The sequence below is a fragment of the Hesperophylax consimilis genome, chromosome 8 (genome assembly GCF_061612785.1).
Source record: "Hesperophylax consimilis isolate HC1 chromosome 8, BYU_Hcon_1.0, whole genome shotgun sequence".
NCBI lineage: Eukaryota > Metazoa > Arthropoda > Insecta > Trichoptera > Limnephilidae > Hesperophylax > Hesperophylax consimilis.
This window is the reverse complement of record NC_142843.1, coordinates 36,714,101-36,737,789: the sequence shown is the minus strand read 5'-3', so window position 1 is coordinate 36,737,789 and position 23,689 is coordinate 36,714,101. Positions and strand designations below refer to the sequence as shown.

General features: G+C 34.8%; 1 protein-coding gene across 2 annotated transcripts in view; it reads left to right on the top strand.

Annotated features, from left to right (window-relative positions):
• Positions 1-23,240, top strand: part of LOC149421973 (peroxisomal acyl-coenzyme A oxidase 3-like) — a 31,584-nt gene extending 8,344 nt beyond the window's left edge. For both annotated transcript variants that reach the window (XM_089634197.1, XM_089634196.1), the window contains exons 8-13: positions 4,281-4,418; positions 17,228-17,461; positions 18,431-18,585; positions 18,744-18,875; positions 19,870-20,022; positions 21,672-23,240. In XM_089634197.1, the coding sequence (XP_089490323.1) occupies positions 4,281-4,418; positions 17,228-17,461; positions 18,431-18,585; positions 18,744-18,875; positions 19,870-20,022; positions 21,672-21,773 (914 nt within the window). In that variant the 3' untranslated portion in view covers positions 21,774-23,240. The remainder of the gene's footprint in view (positions 1-4,280; positions 4,419-17,227; positions 17,462-18,430; positions 18,586-18,743; positions 18,876-19,869; positions 20,023-21,671) is intronic.
• Positions 23,241-23,689: the final 449 nt, after the last annotated feature.

Sequence of the window (23,689 nt, the reverse complement as noted above, 5' to 3'; positions counted from 1 at the left end):
TGATTGCTAGGAAAATTCTTCCACCTTCTGTACAATGAATCTTTTTTTTTAATGTTTTCTAAGATATTAGAAGTTATCCAAGGTTTTATTGACAGAGGTCTTTTTTTGGGTTTATAATTCATAACGATTTTACTCTGTTCATACAAATTCTTAAAGTTGTTTTTAATTTTACTATATAGTATATTGCAATCTTGTTCCTCAAGCAAGGAGTGCCACTTAAAATTATGAATGTTTTTGTCGATTTTGTTTTGCGATAAAAACGAAATTCTTTCCCCGTGTTCTGGGGCTTCTTTCCTTGCACTATATTTAATATTAACTGCAGTTAAAAAGTGATCCGCTATAGTAATATTATTACATACACATGAGGAAAGAGAATCGCTTTGTTTACATCCACTGTTAAATCGGACAAATATGTGGTCTAAACAAGTACGAGTAACTTTTCCTGCTAAAACTGCTTCTCTAGTTACGTCACAAATACATTTTATTAAATAATTATCCGACATTTTATTTTCATATGCCATAATAATAGGGTTTTGACAATTTAACAAGTATAGAATAATATCTCCTATAAGTAAAACATTTTCTTTGGGGCTTATAGTATGCAGAATGGCAGATATTTCATTAAGAAATTGTGGTTGGCTAGAGTTGGGGGGGCGGTATATTGCTATGATGTTTAAAATACTCTTGTTTGGAAGTGTCATAGAGCCAAGCACACATTCAAAATGATTTGTTTCTATCGTTTTCTGTTGAAATGTGAATTCATTTCGAACATATAGCAATATACCTCCTCCAGATTTTTTAGTTCGGCAATAGTTGTAACAATTAAATCCAGGAATATTATACAGACAGACAAGATTCGGTGTTATAGCCGTTTCACATAACATTAACACATGAATATGCTTCCAACAAGTATTTAAGTAGACATTCAAAATATCCCAGTATTTATAAATCGATCTAACATTCAACTGAACAATATTAATATTTTCCATATTGTAGTTGCTATGAAACTTTAGCCAATCACAGAAATTATGAGTATTTTCGTAATCTACCTCGTCATCTTCTTCAATGTAATTAGACGCCATAATCAATAGTTGCAAAGTCCTTGGCAAGGGCAGCCTTGTAGGCCGGGCAGGAGTCCTTGTCTCCAGTCGGATGTGCAGCGGGCTTCCCAAATCTTGTACAGGTGGCGCAGACAGGCTCGGCGGCGGCTTTTGGGCAGTTTATCCGGGCGTGACCTTCGCCTGCGCAGTGTCCACATCTTTGCTGGTCCTTGCAAAACTTGAAGGAATGTCCGATCATTTGGCACTTGGAGCACACTGTAAGTCCAATGAAGTCACGAACACGGCACACATTCCAGTCCACAAAGACTTTCCCCTGCTCCACCAGCACGTGACGAATGTGGGCAGGAACCTCGAAGACCCGGTGGCAAGTTGATCCAGTTCGAGCGCCAGCAAGGTGACTTAGCTTGCAACTTTTTACTGCGAAATCTAGGCCTGCTTTGTCCTGGGCTCCTGCTAAGGCATTTTTTAGGAAGCACTCGTCCGTTAGGTCACGAGGAACGTTGAAGAAAATCACCCTTGGAAGCCGTTTTGTTGGTAATCGAGCGCTTAGAGTGTCCGAGTTTGCTAGACATGGGGTTTTCAGTATTTTATCCTGATCTTCTTGTGTTGCAGTATGGATTACAACGCCTTTGTTTCTGATTCTCCTAATACCCGTCACACGGATTCCAAGTTCTGATGGTCGTAATGTATCTTTTAGTAGCTGTTTCGTATCGTCGCTATCTTTTGTAGAATCCAGCTTTGGGAAGATGCATACAGCAGGTTTGGGGGTCCCAACGTTAAGTCCTGAGCGGTTGATTGATGGTATCATCTTCTGTGGGCCATTTTTCACAATATCGGCAAACGATAGGCTTGCTTCCGTGGCATCGGCTACTCTACGCATCACTGGTCCTAGATCTGACTCCAACTGCAATATTTTTTCTAACCTGTGTTGGTTTTCTGCTTTTTCAATCGCGATCTCTCCCTTTGCCACTATTAATTTGGCATTGACTGTTGCCAGATCAGCTTTGAAACCCTCTCGTTCCAATAACAGCTGTGAAACTGATCTGAATACAGCGGATACATATGCGCTTATCCGCAGTTGTTGATCCTTTGAGACTCTTGACTGCTTTTCAGCAAGGACATCTTGGAGTGCTCTTAGACTTGCTTCAGTGTCGTTCAGTATCTGTACTGAGGACACTGGGATTTCACTATCATTTTCAGACACGTCGGAATAGTCCGATGCTCCGTCAGATTCCTCATCTTCAACCACTGGAGAAATCATTCCCGAGGCTTTTTTTTGTGATGGGGACGTCATCTTATCCAGCATTCTTTTTTTACGCCGATGGCAGCATTCATCAGGCATCGGTGGGATGGACATTTCAATGAGAACAAACACACAATCTTAGGTTGTTTTAAAACTTTCGATAAAAATGTTTAGAATCCGCTAGAATAGTATTATTTTATTACTGTTTTATCAAATAAACTTTTTTGGCACTTAAATTTTCCATATAAATACTGTTTGCACACGAATTCGGAGGTTTTTTTTAGTTTTTTCGCAAGAGCAAAGTGTAAACACGAACTGCTGTCACTGCGATTATTGTTACGAGTTGTGAATTGGATTTTCTTCATCCTTGTTAAACTTAAGATATAACATTATACATGGCGATCTTGCCAGTATTGGGGTCTCAGGGGTCTGGGGTTCTGGCCGTCTCTCAAGGAACCCTCAAAATGAAAATACTTTTTTGCAGTTATGTATACTGATATACCATTCATTTGGCAACAAGGTTATGCATAATATTACTAAATTAGCTTAAAACTATTGTACGGAACAATTGTACGCTGGAAGTTACTGGCTCTGTTTCTTTACTTTTGTTAGAGGTACAGTATATTTAAAAGCGCTTACTGTTGTGCACTGATGTGGGACGTTTGTGTTGCTTCTCTCATGTCATCATCGCGTCGTTCAACCCTTCAGAGTTTAGAGTAAAACAGGTTTCGGCATTGCCGCTACGTGTGGGTATGGGTGTGGAAATCAATGGGTCGTCTCCCGACTACCACAACTGAAGTCCACGGCTCTCTGCGCTGAAGTGAAGATTTCTCCATACCCAAGTGCAGTTCGGCTTTGTGTTCCCGCTACCACTCCTGTTTCGTCTCTGCCCCTCTTCTGTAGTTAATTATGCCTTTTATGGACATGATTTTTGCATTAGCGCTTGTTGCTCTTCCGTCGATCACCATATAAGGTGATCCTTCTGATTACACATAACCAAGGCATATTTTACACTAGATTGCTGCGTGATGGATGTGATAGTGTGTCCTCTATGATTTGTAGTCGTAGGGATACTTGATTAATGGAGGATATGGGCTAACTCATAACATCCTATTCACATTTCCTTCATCTATTGGTATTTTCCACTTCCAACAACTGCATGAGTTCACTGGTTTGTCTAAATTCTGGTCTGTTTATATAATAATAATAATAGTGTTTTATTATATATTTTTTTTGTAACAAATAGATATAATGATATCCTCACTGGGATCTCCCGTGCTGAGGATTTCATTTACATATTATGTATAATTTAATTAAAAGAAAATTTATATTACATCAAAGTTACATATGAATTTAATTATGAACATATATCATGTGGTATAATTTTTTTTTTTTAAATAATTTTAAAATAAGTAAGATAGTGTTTTTTGGTATAGTTCAGTTGATTCTGTTTTAGTCTGTGTTTGATCTCAGTAAATTTTCTATTTCAGATCTCCTTATGTTAAGTATCCAGCTTTTTATTTGAGATTTAAATGTTAAAGTGTTGAGGTTTTTAGTGTGAGTGGTATTTTAGTGTAGAGTTTAATACTATGATATAAGAAGCTTTTTTGCCCAAAAGTTGTATTAGTAGTTATTTGTTGGATAAGTTTTTGACCATAAGATCTAGTGTTTCTATTGTACGTGTTTGTTATTATTTCTTGGCTCTTTATGAGTACTTTGAATTGAATTGGTGTGGCAAGCTGCCACTCCCGCGGTCGTCTTGGATCCTGTGGTGCTCTGATCGTAAATACCATAACGTCTGTCGTCCACTCGCTCCACATACCAGCTGCACACAGAAGTGCTGCCATCTCTAATATTCAAATAGAATTGTTCAAGTTTTCCTCACAAATTTGTTCCTTTTACAGTTTTAAATGATGTGTTGTTACTGACTTTTATCTAATGCGGTTATAGTGTTGTTTATGTATATTGGTGTTTAGAAGTGACAACCAAGTCTCCTGCGGTGTACATGGAGATACACGCGTTGTCGTCAGCCACCAAACCCAGCATTACATGGACCTCCAGGGATGGCATCCAGGTCTGCAGGGAAGCTTGCGGAGGACATGGATACCTGAAAGGTAATAATTACGTACTTTTTACATTTAACCCGGAGGCTGCCGTGCGCATCTATGTTTGATTAATAGTTCTATAGGGTTAATAGTTCCGAAATTTAATAATAAATACGGACAGAGAATGTTTGAATACAACATACCGAAGATATTTAATTTATTACCTGACACTATAAAGCAATGTAAATCTATGAATAAGGTTAAATATATGGTGAAAAATTGGCTATCGGAAAAAAAAAATTTACTTTAATATGTATGAAAAATTGTATGAAAAAATTGTTGATTCTGTAGATATAAGATGTAAATTATAACTTAAAAATGTATATGAAACTAAACTTTAAGCACCTGTTGACAAGCCAATTCAATTGGCTTAGCAGGACTTGTTTGTTGATATGTATATGTATTCAATAAAAAAAAATAAAAAAATATAAATTCAAGATTCCGAGCCCTCGCTGCCGCGCGCAATCATATATGATTTTAATTTCATCTTGCGATATCTCGGGCCTTTTTGGATAGATGGCGCAAAACTCGGGCTTAAAAAATAATTTGAACTTTTATCTAGCGACATCTCTACACAGATGTGACAAATGATTTTTTTTATATAATGAAAGACCTCGTCAAACTGGAGACTACAATATTTCCCCTGTCAGTGTTTGAATTCCCTGCGCGCGCGTAGCTGTGTTAGTGTATCACGTGGTTCCTTCTTATCTCGACGGTTCGTGAATACAGAATCTGCAACGAATCGTGGTTCTAATGTTATTATTTTAACAAATTGTTTTTATTAACTAGTCATATTTTTAGTGCAAATAAGTTTTGTGTTAATCAACATGTTTTGTTATTTTAAATGAAATAAGTTGTTATATCCGCCTTTTGAGTGAAAAAATAATAATATACATTTTATTTTAATTATCTGTGTATAGAAACTAATTATTGTGTTAGTTTGTCGTTTTTCCTAATATTTTTTTTTGTGTAACCCTCCATCATGGCTCGACGCGACTTGTCTGATGACCAAATAAGAGAATATTGTCTCGATCTTATATCTGTTAAATTCTGTTATTGTACACAACACCATAAGACAATTAATCGCAAAACACCACAAAAAAACTCAACTCAACTCAACTCCTCATTCGTCTCATCATGACACACCATTACGTTTGCTTTCAAAAGAGGTTGTAAACATCAAAACAATCCAAGCCATCAGAGCCTGCCATATTTGTGCGAATACAAAACTTAAACAAAGCCGCAGAAAAATGGCTCGATATGTGTTCCCAGTGTAATGTGGCATTGTGTATTCATTCCTGTTTTAAAGTCTACCATTCGAATAAAAACTATTAACATAAATAATAAAATTAGAAACTGTAAATAAAAGTTTAATTATTAATAGAATTAATAGTATTAATAGTATTCCTAGACAGCGTATGAAATGGACGAACGATGTCAATATGTTCATTGTTCGTTCATATTTTTATGTAACCAAACTAGAAACAGATATGTTGTTATATAGGAAAAAATTACATTCACTTTTCTCACAAAATTATCCGATTGCCCAAGTAAACGAACAAAGATTAGCAGACCAAAAGCGAGCAATTTTCAAAAATAATTTAATTCCTGTAGTCACATTAGAACAGATTAAAAGAGAAGTAGCAGATAGATTGCAAATGGGAAATAATTTAGAACAAATTAACACAAGTAATGTCATATCAGATACATTGAATGTAGATAGTTTGGATAATATTCTAGTCGAAATGTCCAATGATATTACAGTAGATTCAAATAACTTAGATGTTATTTATAATCTTAGGGAAATCAACATTGCAAATTTAAACTTTGTTGATGATAATGTAATAGAATTAGCTAACTTACTTCATAATAATATAAACAGATATATAGATGTAGAACCAACAGATAGACCAAAATTACCAAAATTGCATACGTCAAAGAAATTATCTAAATTAATTTTTTTAATTAAATAACATAATTTTACCAAAAATCATTTTTGACGAAATTAGTTTTTTAGATCTTCATACAATAGTATATGCTAGTGCTGTTACTGTTTGTAATAAGTTAGGAATCAAATTATCATCCTCAGATGATAGATCATATAGTTATAGTAAACCAGAATGGCAGATCAGATTAGAAAATGATGTAGTATTTTTAAGAAGTAACATAGCTAGAGTAATAGAATATAAAAATGGGAATAGAAGTAGGAAAATTTTGAGACATGTAGATGAAATTGGGAGAAAATTTGGTTATAACATAGATAGTCATAATAATGAAAATATAATCAATGATTTATTGGATTTATTAAAACAAAAATTAGGCGTAAAAGCTAGTAGATTAAAAAGATATAATTATATGTATAATAAAAAAAATAATAACAGATTATTCCAGAAAAATGAAAAAATATTTTATTCCAAACTTGACGATAAACAAAATATTATTTCGAATAATAATATTCCGTTGCCATCTGAATCAGATATGCGCGATTTTTGGACTAAAATTTGGAGTAAAGATATAAAACATAACGAATCAAGTCCCTGGATAGAAAATGAAGAACTCAATTTTTCAGGCATTGAACAAATGAGTTTTTCTAATATATCGGTTGAATTGTTAACCAAAATTATTAAAAATACTCATAATTGGAAAGCCACAGGTTGCGATTGGATACATAATATTTGGTACAAACGTCTAACTACTTTACATCCTCTTTTGGCAAAAAATCTTTCAAAATTTGTCAGTCAACCACAAAATTTTCCAAATTTTCTAACTAAAGGCATTACTTATATGTTGCCCAAAAGCGAAAATATTAATAATCCCTCTCAGTACAGACCCATTACATGTTTACCGACAATATACAAAATTTTAACCTCTTGCTTGACAGATTTAATATATACTCATTTAGATGAAAAAAATATTTTATCTGAACAACAAAAAGGTTGTCGCAGAAAACATATGGGATGTAAAGAACAATTAGTTATTGATTCTGTAATTCTAAAACAGATTCAAACTCGAAAACGTAATTTACATACTTGCTATATAGACTACCAAAAGGCTTTCGATAGTGTCCCGCACTCGTGGCTGATCAAAGTATTAAATATATATAAAATTAACCCCATTATTATTAGCTTTTTGGAAAATATTATGTCCTTTTGGAATACCAATTTACTTATCAATTTAAAAGGTAAGAAAATAGTAATACCGGGTATTTCAATTAAAAGAGGAATTTTTCAAGGAGACTCATTGAGTTCTCTTTGGTTTTGCTTAGCATTGAATCCTCTATCTAAAATGTTAATTAAAAGCAAGTTTGGAATAAAAGTTAAGGGTAATACAAGGGAGAGTAGTACAATTTCGCATTTATTATATATGGATGACCACGGACGTATATAAGGGGGGGGTCTTGGGGGTCCGGACCCCCCCCATTGCACCGCGCCGATTGTAGAATACGATAGTTTCTTAAGTCCGCCACAGTGCGGGGAGCGGGGGAATGGGCAGTGCCCCCGCCGCGGCGCGCCGCCGCCGCCCGCGTTTCGGCCGCGCGCACCATACCAAGCTAGAATCTAGTTTAGTCTATTTTGTCTCTTCGCGTTGCGCAGTTGTCAGTTGTTTTAATACAGAAAGAAGTGTCGCATTTAAAAAGTATGAAACGATCAAATCAGGTATCTCTTTTGAGTTTTTTTTCTAAGAAAGAGAGACCAAATCCCAATGAACTTTTATCAAAAGACAATGTGGAATCCTGTCATATTGAAGAAGTAGGAATAAATAGAGCGGGGCCATCTACAGATACTGATGACGATGAAGTGAAGAAAGGTAAGTCTCTTGTTTATTTTATTAGGAAGGAACCCAGTTACTAGAATTTTAAAAACTTTTATCCTGCTCTTATTTTTATTCCCAGAGAATTTCTGTAAACAAATGTTTTGCCGTGAGCATAAAATATTTGACAAATGGTAATTTCAGTGTATATGCGACGTGTACCTAAGTGTTATAAAATCATTTCGCCTTTTAACAGAAAGAAATACAATTATATTTAACTAACAACTAACTGGTGCCCGCGACATTGTTCGCGTAGACTTAATTTTTAGTTGAAAATTCTTATTCTTAACATAACTTTTTAGTTTATGAACCGATTGGAATGAAACATAGACTAAAATGTTAAACAAAACCGCATACAAATCGATTAAGCCGTTTCTGAGATTAGCGTGGTCAAACGCACAGACAAACAGACAAAAATTTTAATAACTATTTTATTGACCTCAGTAACATAATTATAGTGCGTATGAATTGTTTTTTTTTTGTAAATATTTATGTACTTACAGAAACGGAACGCTTACGATTTAATTATAGTATGGATTAGAGTATTAGAGTCACAAATTATTATTATTATTCTTACAATTAAATATGACCAAAAAGCTGTTTGAAGATGGGTATGTGCTGTTGTTTTGTTTTAGTCAAATATGTCTTTGTTACAGCCAGGATGGATTTGTGTTCGGCTACGTCCGCAGCCGCAGCCAGGACGGGTTATGATATTGCGCTCTACGTATGTCATCCTCCAAGCAATGACGAGGAAAAGCTGAGAGCATTAAAAGAGCTTTGGACCCCTCCGGATACATTTAAATTTCCAGTCACTATCACTGGTAAAAAGAAACTTTCTTTTCAACGCCATTGGACTACCAGGTACTCATGGCTTGTATATTCAAACGTCATGCAGGGAGCACTTTGCAAAGTATGTGTTTTATTTGGAAAAAAGCATGGCGGTCGTGGTCAGCAAGAACTTGGAGCCTTGGTTAGTAAGCCATTTACTTACTGGAAGAAAGCTTTAGAGAGCTTTGATCACCATGCAGATACTAAGTATCATAAATTTGCTGTTGAGCAGGCAGCAAATTTTGCAAGGATCATGGAAGGAAAAACGTTTGATGTTATAGAGTGCATGAATGCAGAAAACAGTAAAATTGCCGAAGAGAACAGAAAAAGATTGAAAGCCATTGTTGAAACAATTATTCTTTGTGGAAGGCAAGAAATAGCACTAAGAGGAAGTCGTGATTTTGGAGAAATTGGGATAAATGAACCCGAACATAATGATGGTAGTTTTAGAGCACTTCTTCGTTTTCGTGCGCGATCTGGCGATGAAGCACTTAAAAATCATTTACTAACACAAAACATTCACAGTAGAGCCATGTATACGTCACCAGGAATTCAAAATCAAGTGATTGAACTATGTGGTAGTGCTATTCAAGCGCAAGTACTTAATAGGGTCAAAGAGGCTGGTTTTTTTACTGTACTTGCTGATGAAACACAAGACATATCACGGCGAGAACAATTAGCGTTATGTTTACGATACGTACACTGCTCATCTGGGAAATCGGTTATACGGGAAGATTTTTTAGAATTCATCCACGTAGAAGATGTTTCAGCTCAAGCTTTGGCAACGACTATTATATCACATCTCTTATCATATAATTTGGATATGGATAAATGGATTGGTCAAGGCTATGATGGCGCTGCAGTGATGAGCGGCCGGTTACGGGGCGTAAGAACAATAATCGCAGAGCAATACCCGAGAGCGCAATTAGTACACTGTGTTGCTCATGTTCTCAACTTAGTTTTAGCGCATTCATGTGAGATACCAATAATACGTAACTGTATCGGAACCATTAAGAGCGTAATAAACTTTTTTCGCCTATCACCGCTTCGCGACGGACTTTTGAAGAAAATTGCGGATCAAATTAATTCATCTCATTCAACGCTTATCTCTCTTTGTGAGACACGATGGACCGAGAAACACGTGGCTGTCGAAAGATTTGCAGAAATGGTTCCCGTTATATGCGAAACACTTGGGGCACTTCAAGATGCTGCTAGTAGCGACGTCGCTACTCAAGCATACCATCTTCAAATCGCTATGGATAACAGCCAGTTTATTGTTTCTTTAGTTATACTGAGAAAAGTTTTTTCATATACAGCAAACCTTAACAAAGCAATGCAGAAAGTCAATGTCGATTTGACCAACATTTGCGAATATACAAAAAATGTAAAAACGACTTTACTAAATGTTCGGAACGAAAGTCAGTTCGCAATTCTTTTTGAGCAAGCACAGCAGATGAGTTTAAGCGATATAGTAATGCCAAGAATAACTGGAAGGCAAACCCTGCGCAATAATATTGCAGCAGAAACTGCCGAAATATACTACCGACGAAATGTGTTTTACCCTTTCATTGATCATGTTATTACAGAACTCGACGCTCGTTTTAAACCACATGAATCGACGATCGAAGGAATTCAAATGCTGCTACCTGAAAAAACCAGTAATGACTCCAGGATAAAAGAAAATCTTAACAAGATTACACAAACATTTCTGGGTGGGGAAAATAAAGGCACAATATTTCTGAGTGAATATGAGATATGGCACAATCACTGGAAATCTGTAGCACAAAAACCTGCAACTGTGATCGACACCATCGATAACTGCGATGATCAGTTTTTCCCTTTAATAAAAAAGCTTCTAATTATTTTAGCCACACTCCCAGTGTCCACTGCAACCCCTGAAAGATCTTTCTCTACATTAAAGAGGTTAAAAACTTACCTAAGAAATAAAATGGGCGACGAAAGACTTACTGGTCTGGCTTTAATGAGCGTACACCGAGATCTGGCGGTGCAACTTGATTCCGAAGAAATTATTAATCAGTTAGCAATTAAACGTAAAAGACTAAATGTATTACTTTAAAGTAGTGTCCGACCGAACTTTCGGTTTCGGTTTCGGCCTAGTTTCGGCCAAAAAACGAGTTTCGGCTTAGTTTCGGTTTCGGCCGCCATCCAGCCGAAACTACGGCCGAAACCGAAACTGAATTCGGGAGATTTCGTCCTGCGGTCGGACATGTTCGGTGCACTGAACTGCGAGCCACGAAAACACTTTTTATTTTCATTATATTCAAATAAGTATTATTGCATTAAAAATATTTTGTCATTGTAGGTAGGATGGTACTTTTTAATTTTAATTATATTGTAGTTCATTAAAAAGAGTGCCATACAAAATGACCAGAGTTTAGAGGAAATTATTTTGTTCTTAAAATGAAAGAGTATTTTTTGTTTAGTGTAGGTAGGTACCTAAAGAAATTAGTGCACCTAAAAAAGTAATTTTGTTTTCTACCTTTTATTTTATGTTATTCGTTAATAATGTTCACACAGGTAATACCTAGATACTGTTTATTTTTTTATATTATTTACGAAGAAGTTATAACTTATTTAAAAAAGCACAACCATTTATTTGAAATAAGGAATGATAATTTTTAATTAATAGTAGTTGTAAAACAATGAATCTCGTGTCGGTTTTTTTTGTTTGAGAGAAAACTACATTTATTTTCATGTATAACTTGAATTTACAATATTTTGTTAGTGTTACTGTAGGTAGGTAGGTAATTTTTAATTTTAATTATATTGTAGTTCATTAAAAAGAGTGTCATAATAATACGACCAAAGTTTAAAAGAAATTATTTTGTTCTTAAGATGAAAGCTCTTCATTTAGCTTGAGAGAAAACGATTATTTTTTTCATACATTAAGTATTATTTGCATTAAAAATATTTTGTTATTGTAGGTAGGATGATACTTTTTGATTTTAATTTTATAATTGTAGTTCATTAAAAAGAGTGCCTTACAATATGACCAAAGTTTAGAATAAATTATTTGGTTATGTGATTAAATAAAAGGTGTTTCAATTTTAAAACAAATTATTTGTTCTTAAGATGAAAGAGTATTTTTGTTTAGTGTACCTTAACAAATTAGGTATAAAAAAAAGTTATTTTGTTTTCCACCTTTTATTTTATGTTATTTCTTTTTTTATGTTATAAACGAAGCGATTTTATTTAAATAAGGAGCGATAATTATGTTATGTTTATTTTTAGTTCAAATATCAGAGACTGAATGATTTATATATATAATATTTAAAAATAAAGGCTGATTGATTAAGACTGACTATTTTTTTCACGAAAACATGACCTTATATATTTTTTTTTAATTTGCGGACCCCCCCCTTATCAAAGCTATATATACGTCCGTGTGGATGACATAAAATTATTTTCGAATTTTGAACAAAATTTTGAGAAAATGATCGAGGTAGTTAAAAACTTTTCAGATGATATCAAAATGACTTTTGGTTTAGATAAATGTAGAACGATCCATATAGAGAAAGGCAAAATTGTAGACGGGGACGAGAGTATATTTAGAAATTTCCAAATTACTAGTATGAAAAGGGATGAGGTTTATAAGTATTTAGGATACCCACAATCAAATAGATTAGACCATACTAGTATTAAAAATGATATTAGGATTAAATTTCAAACTAGGATCAGGAAAATTTTAAAATGCAATCTATCTGCTAAAAATTTAGTAAAAGCAATAAATACTTGGGCAATACCTCTATTAACGTACTCATTTGGCATAATTAAATGGTCTAATACAGATTTAGAAAACTTAGAAAGATTAATTAGAACTACGCTAACAAAGTTTAATTGCCATCATCCAAATTCAGCTATAGAACGAGTTAATTTACCTAGAAATTTAGGAGGTAGAGGTATAGTCAAAATAACTTCTTTGAAACATAATCAGGTAGAAATGCTAAGAACTTTTTTCCATAGGAAAGCTCATAGCTCAGAAATGGTTGAGTATTGGAGAGTTGAGCGCAGAAATAGAAGGATTTATGCTTGCCATTCAGGATAGAGTCATTAATACTAAAAATTATAGAAAGCATATAATCAAAGATACAAATCAAATTGATGATTTGTGTAGAAAATGTTTGGCTTTTCCGGAAACTATAGAACATATTATATCGGGATGTTCTGTATTAGCGCCGTCCGAGTATACATTTAGGCACAATCAAGTTTTAAAAATAATTCACCAAAATTTGGTAATTAAACATAACTTGATTGACTGTCGTAATATAGTACCATATTATGAATACGAACCAAATTCATTTTTAGAAAACGAATTTTATAAAATATATTATGATAAAACTATACTAACAGACCGAGCGATTAGTCATAATAGACCCGATATAGTTTTACATGACAAAATTAAAAAAATAACTTATATCATTGATGTCGCTATACCAAATTCCTGTAATATTCAAAAATCTGTTAGCGAAAAAATAAGAAAATACACAGATTTAGGAAATGAAATAAAAAGAATTTGGCATTCTCAGACTATAAAAATATTACCATTCGTTATTTCGGCTACTGGCATTATACCTAGCTCTCTAATTAAAAATTTAGGCGTATTAGATCTATCAAAAAATTTATATATAAAGGTGCAAAAGTCGGTCATTTTGAATACATGTAGGATAACAAAAGATTTTTTAAATATTTATGTTGAGGGATCAGTAGGATTTATAGGCCCTATTAGAAGTTCTCCCGAGCCGAACCCTCTGATATGAAAATATTTGGAGACGGTGAATTTTTTTTTCCCATTTGATATCTGGTGAGTTGACATGTTGTTGTTCTTGTATTGTTTTGTATTTATTTTACTTATATAATGCACTTGCATAGTGTTGATTGACTAGTTGATCATTTGTGGAAAAGTGAGTGGAAGGGTTTAGTTTTTCCTATGGGGAAGATTTAACCCGGACAACAAAATCGGAAGCATAAAATAAAAATGAAGTTTAAAACAATAATATTATCGCAATTGTATCGTGAGAAATGGTGAGCCGTTGCAGAGGTCCCACTTCGGAGACGTGAGTACTGATATTACTATAGTATGTCTGTATGTGTTGGTGAGATTACTGATTTGATAATGGCGGCGGGTCGAAGTTTGTTGATGTTTCATAGATAGTTTTTATTCGTCAAATAATACATCAATTCATAAAGATATCTTGTTTAGACTTTTCAAGAGTGTAACGTAAACAAGTTTTTTTTTGTTTTGGTAATAATTTACAATCTCTAAGTGCTGAGGATAATAAATAATGAGACAATGTAAAAAATTCTAAAAATCCTTGGCGTGGGAGTATCTATCTTGTGTTTACATTCGGGCAGCAAAAGGGTTAATAATTAATTCACCATTAGTTCCGCAACTCACTATTACACTGTGTAACTACGAGATATATTTTTTTTACCTCTGTTAGAACTGAATCACTTTTTTTGTGTGAAACAAAAATACATGTACGTATCTGTTCCCTTATCGTGATTGATTTTAGGGGTATTATGCCATGTTGCTTCCTCCTCCTTTAGCCATCTTTTAAGACAGCATTGCAGTTTCCATCATCAGGGCAGATGTGATGGACAATGTAAGGCTGCCTGAAACGTCGGTCAAAGGAGGAGCAACCGCCACACGGCAAAATAACTCAAAAATCAATCACGATAATACTTTTAAAACTTAATAATCATATCTATTCTTTATCCGCTGAAAAAAAATCATTTAAAATGTTTAAATCAATTCCACATGAAGAAACCATTGGTTTTAAAACATGTCGATTCTTTTAATGAAATAGTTGGGTATATAAAGTTTATTTTTTTTATTTAAATTAAAATCATTTAAAGGAGTGTAAGGAGAATATATGATGCAAATGTGAACGGTAGCAGAAGTCGGGGACGCCCTAGGAAGACATGGCACGACCAAGTGAATCAGATACTTGAGTCGGGCCAACTTCAAGAGTCAGAATAATAGAAGAGTATGTATGAGACGATGTATGAATGTGAATGAGGCAAGGAGTGTGTGCCAAGACCGAGTTGTTTGGTGGTCCGTCCTCTCTGCCTACCCCTGCGGACAACGGCGTGATGGTTATTTAGTTAGTTTTTCATTTAAAATCCCGGGAGTAGACCTTGCATACAATAAAGTATTTTTAATTTTCTCTTACTTAATAAATCAAACCCAAAATTTCTACTAAGTACTTAAATACCTGCACCTACTTTTATATTTTAACAATATATTTTATGTAACATTTTTTACATCTAATAAGGAATTACACAATTTATCTAGAGAAACGTCATTTTTAAATTTTTCTTCAGGCATGTAGTTTTAATGATTATTAAGTTTTGACAGCTCCGTTAGAAGGATCTACACTCATGCGGAATAAAAAGGCCTTATCTTTTCCTTAACCCCTCCGACTTTTCGCGAACTTGAAGCTAAAATGTCTTTATCGAAATGTCAATTTCACGAAAACGTTGTGTTATTACCGCCTCACAATCAAAGCTCTATAAATGAAACATTACTGAACGGAGCCGAATAGTAAAAACTGTTTTAGAAAGGTTACAAAATAGGCTTTCAAATTGTTGTATCATAAATAAATATTAACATTTGTAAATATTTAAATTTAGAATGGAAACATGAAAAAATTGTAAAAATGACTCACCTGTAATGTTTTATGTAAAAACGATACTAAAATCACGGATAATGTAAAAAAAAAACACTTATTTCATCGTACAAATGTACAATAAACAATTCTGTCACTTCACTTTTTGACCATTTCATACAAAATATATTTTTAAAAAAATAATTAAACTTGCGAGGCGGGTCGGCACGTCAAACGGCTTTCTTGGCGTCGTTTTACGATTTGGCGGGTAAAATTTGCTTCCACTGAGTAGGTCTTTTTACGGGTTTCTATGGATAACTTTGAATAGAGATGTGAAGCTTCATTCAATACGAATATTCTACTTTTTGTTTTAGGGATGTCACTAGAAGAATAACGGAGTTATGACGATTTTTGTGGAAACACACGCGTTGACGTGTAAACACGCTTATTGTACTTGACTGCTATCGTTATTTTATCGTGTATATCTGCTTACGTTGCTGACCGGTTAAAGGCCTAAAAATCCAATACGGCCACCAACTTGAAACGGAAATGGAACGTACAAACAAATTTACAGATAGACGAAATGACAAACGGTCTAGTTAAAACTTAACTTCGCTACATCAAAATAATAACACCGCATTTCATTGCATATTTCAATTAATTTTAACGGACGTAGATTAAAGTAATAAAAAGAGACGATAAAATGGCGACTAGTAAGCATTAATTACTCGCCTTAAATATCCATACTAATTGAAAATATCTCCTGAGTAAAAATAAATGCCGCCGGCGGGAATTGAACCCGCACCTTTTGATGTCCGGTCAGGTGCTCTAGACCACTGATCTACGTCGGCTTATTCCCAACCCGCCAAATAATTCAATATGTACAAGTACTTCAATCGACAATTACTGCTTATTATATTTTTTTCACCTGTAAACAACCAAATTTATTTTTGTAGGAAAGGCTTTGTTAGTGCTGAATTTCCCACTAGATGGTGTTGAGATATATTATATCTACATTTGTTGGTGAAATATTTTGACTTTTATATATTTATTTTTTTAATGATTAACTAATGTTTATAAGACAGGTTTTTATGCATAGCACAAAGGATAACAAATTATTATAAGCATTAATTACTCGCCTGAAATATCCATACAAATTGAAAATATCTCCCGAGTAATTAATGCTTATAATAATTTGTTATCCTTTGTGCTATGCATAAAAACCTTGTCTTATAAACATTAGTTTATCATTAAAAAACATTACAAAATGGCTCTCTCGGCAATGATCAATATTAATTAACCCAATCTTTAACTATCATTTAACTAGCTGATATGTACTCGGCATTGCTCGGAGACTTCTCTCTACTTTCCATAAATATAATATGTATGCATGTATTATATGCATAAACCTTCCGGAAGAAATTCTCTAAATGATACTGAAGACCCTATCAAAATCTGTTGCGTAGTTTAGAAGAACTAAGCGCACAAACAGACAGGCGCGGATAGCGACTTTATTTTATAGTATTTAGAGTATCTTTGTTTATTTTTCAGCTGCGGGAATTGGTGACTTGCGTGGAGAAAATGACGCCAACTGCACCTACGAGGGAGAGAACAGTCTCCTGCTGCAGCAGACCAGCAATTGGCTCCTCGGCTTGATGAGGACCATTGAAAAAGGGGACAAAGTTATCACCCCTTTAAACACAGTAGATTTCCTAAACAACATGAAGGCTATACTTAGTTCTAGAGTGAAGCTGACTTCTATTGGAGATGTATTGGACGTTGAAAGTAAGTAATCTGATTTAAGAAAGTAAGTAATTAGAGTTATTCCGACACAAACTGTGTACCAAGATTTCTTGGTGTAATATTTCTGAAAAGGTGTGTAAAACATGCATCTCAAGTGTAGTACAAAATTAAGTAAGGAAATCTGAAATTAAAGAGCTGTGTGTAATGCTAAGAACAAATTTATTGAGGTTATTTTCCATAATTCTTTATCATCCATTAAATTACAATATTAATCAAGTTAATTGGCAAGAGACTCTACATTTACTATGAATATCAGGGCATGTTCAGATCGTTAAACTAAATCTGACTAGTGATGCGAATTTAAAATTCTAATATGCTAATCTGTGGGTATAAAAAAAATTAAAAGGTTAAAGTTTCAAATCTCAAATAGTAATCTTGCTTTAAATACATAGGGCGCCAGTTCTTCTTAATTATCATATGAAGAACAAATTTATAATTATAGTAAACCATATTGTGAATTCTAAAATAACATGATGACAATCGCTCACGTGTTTCTAATGACACAAAACCTCTTGGGAATCCGTTCCGTGATGCACACCCTGACAGCTGTCCAACCTCTCTAGAACTGGCTTGAAATCTATGATTATGTACTCGGCCGTCGCTGTGTTCATAACTGCACGCTTGTTAAATTAATAAGTTCTTCTCAAGCGCTTGACACCGGGGCGAGTAGTTTCAACTGAGTGAACATTTATTTATGCAATTACATTTTGAAAACAATATACAGGTTGTCCGGGTAAAGTTTACCACCTTGCGAGGTGATTCAACATGATGGTAGAAGTACTTTTTTTCCCCATACTAAAATATTTTTCCATAGAAACAATTCAACTTATTACCTAAAACTACCTTAAAACATTGGAATTTCGAAAAAGTTTTTTATCTTTTCTACTTTTAAAATCACATAGAATTTATCATATTTATCACATTGTTTTTATAAATATTATTTTCTTTTAGATATTCTCAGCGCCTACAGATGGCTTAATTGTTACACTCTCAAAAACACTTCTGAGAAAGTTAATGCGCAACTGAAGCAAGGAAAGGACAAGTTTTCTGTGAGGAACGACACACAATCCTTCTATGCCGTACCACTCTCCCTAATCCTTGCAGAGGTACCATCAAATAATTACAAACAAGCCTATATAAATATGTAAAATACTAAAAAAAATCCAATACCTTGCCCTATATATTTTTACTGTATCACAGTTATTATTTGGTGCAATCTTTATATTTGTTGTCAGTATGATTTCATTTCCCTTTTTGCTTTCAGTATTCGATTCTTCGAGTTTTCCATGAGTTTGTTGTTAAAATCGGTGATAGCGCTTGCAGAGCTATTATGTTGAAGTTGGCAGTGCTGTATGGAGCTTGGTCTTTGGAAAAACACCTGGGAACTTTATACATTGTAAGTATACATATTTTTTCTGCTATTTTTACATCCGATGTAGAAAACAATGTCGCAACATTTTGGTTCTAGCCCATTCAGCATGTGCTCTGTCTCTCATACACTTGCCTGACATTGTATATCGCCATCCCGATAGATAAGGGAAACATAGTGAGATATGGCAAACTTCATGAACTATCAAACGACTTTGCATTGAAAGTTATACGTTTGGCGTGTATGTGGAAACAAAGGTGAGGCCCAATGTGCGTAGATGCAATTTGCAGTATATAATGCAAGTGAACGATGTTGGCACTGTTTCATACTAATAATGATTCATAGCCCATCTCCTTTGTTTCCATTATCCGTGGAAGCAAACAATAAATTTTGTGTTACCTTAGAGACAAGAAACTTGTCCAATTACAAAATAATTTGTGAATTGAACATTGTTTACAGAATTTTCCAAGAATCACGGACCCGGATAAGCCGTATCCAGGCTAACCCGAACGTCGATGTCATCCGAACTACCAAACGACTGCTCTCTCCTTATACTGAGGCCGTTCTTCTGTAGTTACGTTAGAGCTCTTGCGCTGTGTCGCTGTGTGTGAATTTCCGTCTTAAGTATAGACTATAGAGTCAAGGCTCTACTGTAATATGCAAGGTAGTGGCGGTTACAGCAGTTTTACTTTCCTGCAACTATAATAATATGAACAACATTACAACCATATTTTTGCATGCGGCCAAAAGAGTAACTAACGAAAGTAGCAATTTTTTAAAATTCATACATCCTATTGTATCTGCAATTTCTACTCTTAGTACCACGCCACTGAATGTAAAGTTAAGGTTGCCAAAGTGCACAATGTATTTAATTTACTACTGCTATTGTCATTTGAGTCGTCAATCTCAGCAGTCGCTTGACAGTAGTAGACCATAAACAACTCCCGAGTCACATAATAAGACGTAGCAAAGTCTTACGAGTAAATAAATCAATGTTTGTTAACGGACGATTTGTTTCTAGGGTGGATACTTTTCCAATAATGAAGCTCAGTTATTGCGGGATGGAATCGTGGATCAGTGTAGAATTTTGGCACCGGATGCGGTGTCACTAGTGGATACCATCGCTCCTCCTGACTTCATCCTTAATTCTGTTTTAGGGATGAGCAACGGCATGGTAAGATAATAATTCTTTTATTTTTCGCAATTTGTGGGTTACAAGCATTACGAGCTTATTATTTTTAGTAACTACATAATCTCCAAATATCAATATGGAAACATATGAACTGCTTACTGCAGTTTAAAGCCACCATCATTCAATCCAACTAGATTTCACCTTTATTCCATATTTTTAGAATTTATTAAAAAAAATTAAATCGTTTAATTTATAAAAATCACCTGCTTAAATTTGGGCAGCTATAGCTCAAATGTTTAAATATTTGAAGGTGGAAACATTTTTTAAAGATAATGTTTTTGATAGATATACAGGGTGCATGAGGATGTACCCTACAAACTTGTGTTATCGGCCGTAATTTCAAATTATGGAGATAGGGAAGGTGAATTTATTTAAATGGGCAAATTTCAAAATTATACATATGGAGGATTGGAGTCGAGTTCAGACATAGAAGAGATGAGATGTTGAACGGAGAGAGGCAATTATAGATAAGTCTTGATAGAAGAGAGGATATTTGTTTAGAGAAGGACAACTTCTAGACCACGGAAAGTACAATCTGGAGAGTCAAGTAAGTGAATTTTAAAAACACTCCCACTTCTAGACCACGGAATGTACAATCTGGAGAGTCAAGTAAGTGAATTTTAAAAACACTCCCACTTCTAGACCACGGAATGTACAATCTGGAGAGTCAAGTAAGTGAATTTTAAAAACACTCCCACTTCTAGACCACGGAATGTACAATCTGGAGAGTCAAGTAAGTGAATTTTAAAAACACTCCCACTTCTAGACCACGGAATGTACAATCTGGAGAGTCAAGTAAGTGAATTTTAAAAACACTCCCACTTCTAGACCACGGAATGTACAATCTGGAGAGTCAAGTAAGTGAATTTTAAAAACACTCCCATTTCTAGACCATGGAATGTACAATCTGGAGAGTCAAGTAAGTGAATTTTAAAAAGGTGAGAAGGAACGGAACAATGTCCAATAAGTGAGGAAATTTATTTTTCTGGAAAAATCGGGGAATTGTTGAAACCAAGGTTTTGATAGGATAGTCCTATCGAAATAGTCCTACGATAGTCCTATCAAAACCAAGGTTTAGTCCTCTGTATTGGGACATAGCAGACTCCCTTGGATTGGACTAGAAATGTGATTCCTGATTGTAGATGGTATTTTGGTCTCTGATGAATTTTTTTTAGGTTTTTACAAATTTTATTAAACAAAAAAATTTGTCGATGTTCACTCGGCCGAGTAACCGCCCAACCGTCCACCCCAGCGTCCAACCTAACCTAACCTAACCTAACCCAACCGTCCACCCCAGCCTTAACTGTCTATACCTACTGGGTTTATGGTGTTAGGAGAAAAAATCACATGACCAAAATTCCATCTACATTTTTACTACAAATAAACTCAGTAATCACTGCTTAAAGTTTGTCAGGTACATCCTGATATACGCTGTATTTAGATTTTGTTCAATTCACACAAAGGCTTTTTCATCGATCTATTTGCAAATACTTAAAATCAATGTTAAAAACCGAAAAGTTTACGAATTCAAAAAACAAATCAGCGTGCACTTACTTTTTACTTTTCGCCAACAAGACAACAACACATAATTTTCAGATTTTGTTTTAAAATTTTATTTTCTTCTTTTGCAGGTTTACCAGAACCTACAATCCCACATTTTCTCAGGACCCGATACCTTTTCAAGACCAACCTGGTGGAAAGAGGTCGCACAACACACGCCATCGAAATTATAATATTTTTAAGCATTAATGTTAGTAAAAGAAAATATAGAGCAAATGGACGGGGAAAGGAGAGTTAAGATAATATACTAGTACATAGTTCTTTCAACAGTAGACCTCGCATCCGAAAAAGTATTTTTTAGTTTTTCTCTGATTTTTAAATCAAAACCAAAAATTCCTCTGAAATTTTCTTTTTGTCTTCTGCTTTCTACTTTAACATTTTTATATTTTCTATTTCCATTATAATTCATTCTAATATAATCTTTCATACTTTAAACATGTATAAATATTTAATTCATATGTTAACACTAGACCTCACATACTAACTATATACCATTGGTCGCCACGAGACAGGCAGTCGCCTAGTGTGGTGATTTAATGTATCACATGTAAGAAAATGTATTATTGTATTATCATGTATTCTATAAATAAATAAAAATAATCATAAGATTTGTAAGTACGTACTTAAATACCAACCAGTTTAATTATAAACCATTACATAACATTTTTTTATTTCAAATAAGTAAAGTTAAGTTGTCCACAGAAACGTCGGTATCTAAATAACAATTTTTTTACAAACTTTCTTCAGACAGAGGTATGCACCATAATATTGAAAAATTCAAATAAGAAAATCAAAATAAACATGAATATTTCACATTTGAAAAATTTATCTTTACCAAACCAATCTTGAAACGGAAACAAAACGTATAAAAAAATTTACGGACGACAAAATTCAATACGGTTGAGATAAAAAAAACTTTGTTACACTCAGTCAATATAGCGCATTTGAATGGTAGAAGAAGACGGGGTCACCTCAGTAAGACATGGCATGTTCAGGAGAAATAAATATGTGGTCTTGTTAAGAGTATTAATAATAACTAGTTTCCGGATACTATGTATATTCAGAGAGAAAAAAAACAGTTGATTCGTTAGATTCTATGACTTCAATAACAGAGGGCGCCACTTCTGTTTACAACAATCTGAAACTGTACAGACATTAGCATAATCATACTTTCAGTAGTTGCCGGACACTATGTACATTCAGAGAGAAAAAAAAAGTTGATTTGTTAGATTCTATGACTTCAATAACAGAGGGCGCCACTTCCGTTTACAACAATCTGAAACTGTACAGACATTAGCATAATCATACTTTGGGAATTGGTAGTGAGACAATGCAAGATAAGGATGTTGTTGTTGTTGTGTTTATTGAGAGTCAGTTGCCGTGACGAGGAGGTGATGTAGGACAGATGTTGAATACTCCGGTAGCTGCGATGATGTGGTGGTCAAGCGCGGGTCAGTGAGTCGACGCCGGGCGCTGGTGACCGGGACTCGATGAAGGTCAGGTACTGGCGAAGAACGTAGGTCTTCAGGCACTCCAGTGCTGATGAGACGGCCAAAGGTGCGGTGGACCTTGTAGGCGGTTGAACGGGCGCGGTGTGACCAGTGAGGATGCTGCGTGTCCTCGTGGTGGTCATGATGCGTGGAAGAAGCGCTGGTCAGAGACGCTGGGACCAGGGCGCTTGTAATCCGAGTAGCGCTTGCCAGGGACGGCGATCCGGACAAGGCGCTAAGATGATGTCCCGATAGAGTCCATGATAGTACGGGCGAAGCCGGGTATATGTCCTTCGCGGAGGGGCGCGGGGCCCCCCAGTTGTCACTTGTGAGATTAGTAAATTGTTGGCTGCAGATTGATGAATGACTGACTACTGACTACTTAGGTCCTCCACCGCTTATATAGCTGCTGATTTCTTTGTTCTCGTCTGCCACGGGTTGGAGTAGCGTCTGGACTTCGAACCCGCAGGACCGCTGACTCGGTTTATTGTCTGGGCGTTTGCATCACCCTATATGCAAGTCAGCAGTCTACGTATGGTGGTACCGATATTATTATTGAAGTCTCGAAAGAATAATTGCTGTCTCGGCTGTTTAACACA